At 37.7% G+C, this 7938-nt stretch overlaps 1 protein-coding gene across 1 annotated transcript; it reads left to right on the plus strand.

Moving 5' to 3' along the window:
- The first annotated feature begins 2064 nt into the window (after nucleotides 1–2064).
- Nucleotides 2065–5585, plus strand: LOC149800005 (uncharacterized). The gene is made up of 2 exons (XM_089957165.1): nucleotides 2065–2455; nucleotides 3963–5585. The coding sequence occupies exons 1-2, from the start codon at nucleotides 2092–2094 to the stop codon at nucleotides 4268–4270; spliced, it is 672 nt and encodes a 223-aa protein (XP_089813291.1). The 5' UTR covers nucleotides 2065–2091; the 3' UTR covers nucleotides 4271–5585.
- The last annotated feature ends 2353 nt before the right edge of the window (nucleotides 5586–7938 follow it).

Raw genomic sequence — 7938 nt, forward strand, 5'->3', positions numbered from 1 at the left:
CTCTCTGTCGTACGCAACATTATACCAGAGAACCATAAAGTTAAACGTAGATATACTTCCCATCGTCTCGTGCATAAATTCCTTTCACAGCTATAATAGCCTAAGAGTAATTGCAAACGATTCCACGTGTGTTGAAGGCTTCAGTAGCTCAAATGGTATAGCATTAGTGTGCCAAATTGTTGCACTTAAGTTCAAATATCCAAATTAATTTATCTCCAAAATCGCGGTCTATTAATGGGGGTGTATGTATAACCCTAGTCTTTCGGCTTGGTTGATTCATTCATCGGTTTGATATTGCAGCATAGGTGCACCTTCCTAATACCAGGGTTCATACTGTTTTTGACGGTCTTGGACAGTTGGGAAAAATGAGGTACCATTTTCAAGGCCTTGAAAGTTTGGGAAAATCAAGCTGATTACTCTGGGGTCTTTAAAAGTATTTGAAAATTGAAATAAACCCAAAGATTTTAATTTCTTTCCATAGTCACAAATAAAATTGTCCAATGTTGTTAGATTTAGATGTAGTCGATCTTTTCTGGTTTCTTTCTTTTGAAGACCCGTTCAGTTTCATTTCATCATTAAACAATATTATATCATTTTGCATTCTTTGTTTTCTCATATAACATAACTTGTATACAAAAAATGTTGGCGAACCTATGTCTTGGAAATCTATGTTTGTGGTCTTTGAAAGTTTGGGAAAGTCTTTGAATTCGTCATTCTTCAATACTGTATGAACCCTGTGATACGCTTTATTCTGTCTTTGTGTACCTTTGTTATGTTGTGTCGATTATGGACGAAACGTTGTAACATATTGGAAGATTGCATTTTCTGTCGATGGTCGGTTGGAGGAGCCGTTTGTGGAATAATAACAAACATTTCCAACATGATGGTGTCATACTTTGTTAATACTTTAGGATTGTTCGAAATTCGAACTTTGTCGCCCAATTTTCGGTCATTTTGTTCTGCATAATTGTGTTGACAAGTGGTCTTTCGGTTTGGTTGGTTTGTTTATCAATCGGATTGACAATGCAAGTGCGATTTCTCGATTTGACTTAACATGGTTTTGTGAGGTCTTGTGTGGCTTTCTCAGGCTTAGCAGTATTTAGATGGACCCTTTTCTTTTAATTATTTCCGTACCACTGGATTTTATGTCAGCCTTCTGTTTCACAGTTGATTCCGGATCACTGGCCTGTTTGTTTACCAGTTGGTTCCGTACCACTGGATTATATGATTACCAGTTGATTCCGTATCACTGGCCTGTGTGTTTACCAGTTGGTTCCGTACCACTGGATTTTGTGATTACCAGTTGGATCCGTACCACTGGATTTTATGATTGCCAGTTGATTCCGTATCACTGGCCTGTGTGTTTACCAGTTGGTTCCGTACCACTGGATTTTGTGATTACCAGTTGGATCCGTACCACTGGCCTGTGTGTTTACCAGTTGGTTCCGTACCACTGGATTTTGTGATTACCAATTGAGTTCGTATCACTGGTCTGTGTGTTTATTAGTTGGTTCCGTACCACTGGATTTTATAATTACCAGTTGATTCCGTATCACTGGCATGTGTGCTTACCAGTTGGTTCCGTGCCACTGGATTGTATGATTAGCAGTTGATTCCGTATCAGTGGCATGTGTGTTTAATAGTTGGTTCCTTACGTTTTAAGGTTGCTACGAGTTTCATGCTTGGCGTACTTGGGTCCCGCACCTCACTACTTGACATTTGATTAGTCATTCATGCCTTCTTCTTCCACCACTTCGCTCCATGTTAATGGGTCATATGTTTCCAAGCTCCTTTAGGCCCACTAACCTCTAATTGTTCATGTTTATCCTAGTGATGTTGCATTCCGCACCTTTAAAACAATGACCATTAATTTTCATAACGTTCAAATTTTGTTCTTTTCTTCATTTTTTCTTTCTTACTATTACCAAGTTTGTGCCTCATCTCACTACAGTGAACAGTGTTGTTCATAACATTACAATAAAGGTTAATCATTTGCAACGATTGCTACGTAGTAATACACTGAAATGCATGTAAATAACTTTTTCTGGCATTCGTTACAGCATGCCCCTTACATAGAGGGCTACGTTGCAAATGGCAGTGAAGAGAGCCAGACAATCAAGGTCAAAAATCCAAGAGGCGGTGAATAGGTGCATAAAGAAGGTACCATTGTCAACGCCAACGGCCGCCAATCCTCAACCTGGATCATCCAGTGAAGGGGCTTGGATGGGCCCCAATCTTCTTAATGTCATAAATGAAGAGGTCACCGACAGGCTCACCACCCAAGTGACACAGGAGATCCATGACAAATATGATCAGATGGTAGATATGCGCAGGCCGTTCACGGAAAACGGTCCACAAACTTGGTTTCAACTTGGACCCTCCGTAGCAACAGACAAGAAACCAGCAGCATCCATGGTCTCCCGTGCCATAGTGGAAACCAAGGCTTCACTTACAGGTACAGTGTTGGATACAGGTAATGTTGTCCAAATCGTTTCTGCCTCCGAGGGGCTTTCAAAATCAAAATTTGTAAGCTGAGCGTTCACACCATCAACTCTAATCCCTGATAAAGTTAAGGCAAATAAATGGGCGGACATACATAGGTTTTACTACCCTGATGAATAACTCGCAGGATGCTAGTTTCAAATTTCAGTTAGATACGCACAGTACTGGTCCTGCACTTCGAGTTGTTCCAAAAATTAGGAACGTCCAAATCACAGTAGGACAGTGGATTCTCGCTACATGTATTAAGCAGCTGGGTAGGGGGTGTTTTATGGCAAAAACAGACATATCATATGCTTCCATATTCTTCATATTTGTCCCATGCAAAATCATTGTTTTGGCTTTGTGTGGTGGAACATATATTTTTTTGACAAATGCTTACCAATGGGTTGTAGTTCCAGTTGCAAGATATTTGAGACCTTTTGCAAGTATCTTCAATGCGAACACAAAGTTATCTATAACATACATGACGCATATATTTGACGAGTTTTGACACTAGATGCAACTCGTGTCCAATGCCAGCAGAAGCTCGATCTCTTCCTGACTATGTGCCGACATCGGCGTTACTATGGCTGCGGATGAAACATTTTCCCCGTCAACAACGATGACGTAACTCTGATACGAATTGGATTCCGTGAGAATGGAGGTTCGCCTTCCCACGGACAGACTAGATAAATGTAATAAACTCGTACATTTATATCTTGCTTGAAATAAAATTACCCTCAAGGAGTTGCAATCCATCATAGGTAGTCTTAACTTTTCTTGCGCATTTGTTTGGCCGGGACAAGCTTTTCTTAGGCAACTCATCAAGTTGACAATTGGCATCGCAAAACCACATTAGATTACCAAAAGAGGTAAAGGAAGATTTAAGGGCCTTGCAAAACTTTTTGACCGGTTTTAACAGTATATCCTTATTATTACCTGACATTTTGCTGACCTACGACTCGTTGGACTTTTACACAGATGCTTCTGCCTCAGTCGGATACAGTGCCATCCGGGTCACACACTATTTCTATGGCATCTGGGATCAGACATGGGCATATCAAATATAACGCTTCTAGAAACCTACCCCATTGTTCTGGCAGTTGTGGTCTAGGGAGAACACTTATCCAATAAATGTATCTATTTCCACACTGACAATCAAGCCTTAGTTGAAACCATAAACAAACCATCCTCTAATGAGACAAAAAATCATACATTTCATTCGCAAATTTGTGCTCTTGCCTTAAATTAAATATCTTGGTCAGGGTATAGCATATACCGGGTAAGCGGGCTTGGAGCTATATAAAGAATTCACATCTGACAATTTGACCATGTTCTCTCTATCAGTTTAAATAATCAATATGGCCCTTTCAGATGCATTTAAGAAATACATAAGGTTAGGCAAAAAGGTCTCAGCATTGTAACCCTTTAATCACTTTTTCTAAGATCGCCATTCCTCCGTGTGCTAATTCCTCTTTCAGGTCTTGTGGGTTTCACAGACTTAGAACCAGAGGCATCGACCGTGCTTTGCTGGGATATCATTCACTCCACCCTGACTAATCTGTGTCTATCTGCCTTTTCGACCGCCAGGAGCGTACGAGGGTACTCTAACAGCTCCGGAAGACCAACAGCGCATTCAGGAAGTTCGCGCCTCCGTTTTAAAGTTTCTTCCCAACCCTCCATACATGTTGGATATATCCTAACTACCGGGGAGTATGAGGGTGCCCTACTACCCCGGCAATACAGAATTCATCGGTTTAATTTTGATCAACATTTATCTTTTCTTTGATGCTGGACATTTTTGTTATCTTTACTTTGATGCTGGACATTTTTGTCATTTTCCCCACCCTCCTTTTTGTGGCTGCCAGAAATACAGCAAGCTCTATTTCCTGTATTTCTGTTTATGGCGGTTGCAGCCTCAAAAATATCTGTATTATATGCTATGTCTCATTGTTCAATTTTTTAGCACGTTTACGCTATAGACTTTGTCCACATAGTTATGTTATGCTGTAAATACATAGCAAATATTTGGTTCACTAATATCATTTATGTTCAATACAAAGTCACGAAAGTGGCCAGCATCAAACACAACGTTTGTCTTTGTTTTAATTATGTACTCATATACTTTGACTTTGTAATATTTGCACGACTGACCTAGGGTATTCTGTCCTTTCACTCTCTATCTTCTTCTTGACTCTATCGATGTCAGAAAGAGTAGGATTGTGCATGTACATTTCATTTTACAATCTCATCAAACAGGTTAATAATACAAAACATCGTTCTCATTCACTTTCGTTCTGACAATAATTTGCACCCCTATTCTACATGTGCATGAACACATCACATAAAACGATTTACGCTCGCGTAAGGACATTTATGGGATGTGTGATTGGGTCTACAATTTCCCGCCAGATTTGTCGTGTAACGCGCTGTCACGGGCCAATATATTTAAAGCTTTCAATCACGTGTTCTGCCCATCCAATCACAATACTCTCGCTCCGGCAGCGCGCGGAGGGATTCTCTCTGATAGTGACTGCAGCGTCAGTTGAGCCAGTTTCCTTATGGGGTGCAGACGTGTTTCTCTTTTTTCTGTAGAAATTTCTCCACCTCCACCCCATCATACCTCCCCGTATATAATTGTTATATGATATATTGTTGTTGATGATATGTTTGTTTATTGTTGCTTGTTTTTTTTTTTTGTTGTTGTTTATTTGTTGTTACATTTTACTTTCTCCATTTGTTCGGTTTTTAGGCTGTTGCATCCGCAGTAATCTCTTACAAGGTTATACGGCTTCTGCGGTATCGTTGTATTATAATACCGCTCGTCTCAGTGTTTCATTTGTTAGCACCTTTACTTGATATGTTTTGTTCAAAATTACATTGCTGTAAATACATAGTTTAGGTTGAGTCTGCTCAGTACATACCAATCATGTTTACGGCGGTTGCAGCCTCAAAAAATGTCTGTATTATATACTATGTCTCATTGTTCAATTTCTTAGCACGTTTACGCTATAGACTTTGTCCACATAGTTATGTTATGGTGTAAATACATAGCAAATATTTAGTTCACTAACATCATTTATGTTCAATACAAAGTCACGAAAGTGGCCAGCATCAAACACAACGTTTGTCTTTGTTTTAATTATGTACTCATATACTTTGACTTTGTAATATTTGCACGACTGACCTAGGGTATTCTGTCCTTTCACTCTCTATCTTCTTCTTGATTCTATCGATGTCAGAAAGAGTAGGATGGTGCATGTACATTTCATTTTACAATCTCATCAAACAAGTTAATAATACAACCATCGTTCACATTCACTTTCGTTCTGACAATGACTTGCACCCCTCTTCTACATGTGCATGAACACATCACACACACACACACACACACACACACATATATATATATATATATATATATATATATATATATATATATATATATATATGTATATATATATATATTGCATTTCTTTTTCTTGTAAGCTTGAATTGTATCTCAACCGTCATTGATGGGTGCCACTATGACTGTTATTATTTTCAGATAAATTTTCACGGTTGTTTATGTTCCATTTATTAATTTATATTTGGAGGGTAAAGTCGCCGAAATTGGAATTTGGCAACTCATATGATTTTTTCAAATGATGAGTTTGAATATCCTAAGGTAACTCACGATGTTGCATTTGCAGTGGATGAAAAAAAAATTTCTAAACAAGATCTAATCATAGATGAAACACAATATGAAAATAATCGTATTAGTCCACAATTAAAGACAAGAAACAAGCATTTTATTACTATGATATACTTTAAGATCCAGAACAACTTAAAAAAAGTAGACTAGCTTGCGCTAGAACCTAATTCAATATATGCGCAAAAAGGTTTGATAAAAATACCTTAGACTGGAAAAAGAAAGAGATAAATAGAATTGAAATCGCTGCATGAAAACCAACTGGTTTGCATTTACCGCTGTTCAACAAAGACGAATACCATGGAAAGACTAGTAGTGCGAGGCATTCTAGATTAGCAGTTAAAACAAAACATTTCAACAAAATGGTGAAACAATATTTTGACATCGTTACAGCTATAGCAATGTTGGTGGTTATTGGATGAATAAATGGCTGTGATGATGATGAGAAAGGTAGTACAATAGCATACGTTGAACGAAAACTGAATCAAATAACCATCTATATGCTGAAATTAGCAATGGGGTTATCAACATCATTGCCTAACATCAATGACAATGTAATAAGATGGATTTTGTTGTTTCTCTATTAGCTGATCATAAAGTTGTGTTTATTTGTAACATTAGTCGGTTTTGTATTGACCGTGTTGATCAAATTGTTTACCAAAGGGAACAACATGAATCAAATGAGAAATATAGATGGCTCTATCTCGCATCTTAACTTGATATAGGTGACAGTACAAAAATAGTCACTACTAGAAATTCACAGCATTGATGATAGTGGTTTTCCTATTATTGGCTAATTTGAAACAGCATGAATGCGGTCGTTTTACCTTTAATAAAATTGCAAATTCTTCATCCAATCCAGATTGTGACCAAGACATCCTTTGCAGAAGAGTCATGTTCAAATTGCAAACTAATAGGAACGCTTTTGTTAGAGCAAACATAGCGAAGATTCTTGACTTCCTATCAGAGCCAAAGAGTCACAATGATTATCTCAAAGATTATGCCATCGTAGCAATCTTTTTTTCCCAAAGATGTGATATTTTTTTCATACTTGTTGGTAAGGACAAGCGTTGAGCTTCATATTTTACATGTCGTGAAGTAACACAACTTGAACCTCCTTAGACAATGTGTGTGAAAAGATTTACTAGCTCTGACCGTTGACATTGCAAGGAATCGGTTTTCAACTTAAAAAATTAATTAGTTCTGTCAGAAAACAAGTTCGACTCCTAATATAGTTGGCTGTGCCATATATTTTTTGTTCTCCAATTTATATGCATTATCTCTTTTATAGGGCAAATGTGAAAGACTGAACAAGAAAACACACACGCACATAGTACACAAACTTCGAAACATTGAATCAGTTATTTTCCTTCTTTCGTTTCGGATGGAAAAGACGGGGTAATAAATGTAACAGGCTGACAGTGAAATTAATTTTTGATTAACAAAGTAATAACGGTCTTAAACGAGATTAGTACATGGATTACATGTACAAGTTTATTTCATTTTCCTCACAGTTGGTTTGGATGAAAATAATACCGGGAGAAGAATAAAGAGCGTGTACGACATAATCTTACTTGCTTTTTACAAATAACGAGATAACACACGAACAGGAAACTTGATGTGTGTGTGTGTGTGTGTAATCACCAACATTTAAATCACACGCGACATTAATAGTTTATTTGTCATAACGGGAAGTCATTCATATACATAGCTATGTTAAGACGTATATGCTTCATTTTTTTCTGTCCAAGAAATATAAAATTAGT

Source organism: Sinohyriopsis cumingii, chromosome 5 (assembly GCF_028554795.1).
Source record: "Sinohyriopsis cumingii isolate HCF-2022 chromosome 5, ASM2855479v2, whole genome shotgun sequence".
NCBI classification, from domain to species: Eukaryota; Metazoa; Mollusca; class Bivalvia; order Unionida; family Unionidae; genus Sinohyriopsis; species Sinohyriopsis cumingii.

What these genes read in the sequence shown, in the direction of transcription:
- LOC149800005 (XM_089957165.1), top strand. Translation starts at nt 2,092, where the DNA reads ATGGCAGTGAAGAGAGCCAGACAATCAAGGTCAAAAATCCAAGAGGCG. An exon ending in AACCAAGGCTTCACTTACAG is followed by an intron (nt 2,456 to 3,962) that starts GTACAGTGTTGG and finishes TTCCTCTTTCAG; the next exon opens with GTCTTGTGGGTTTCACAGAC.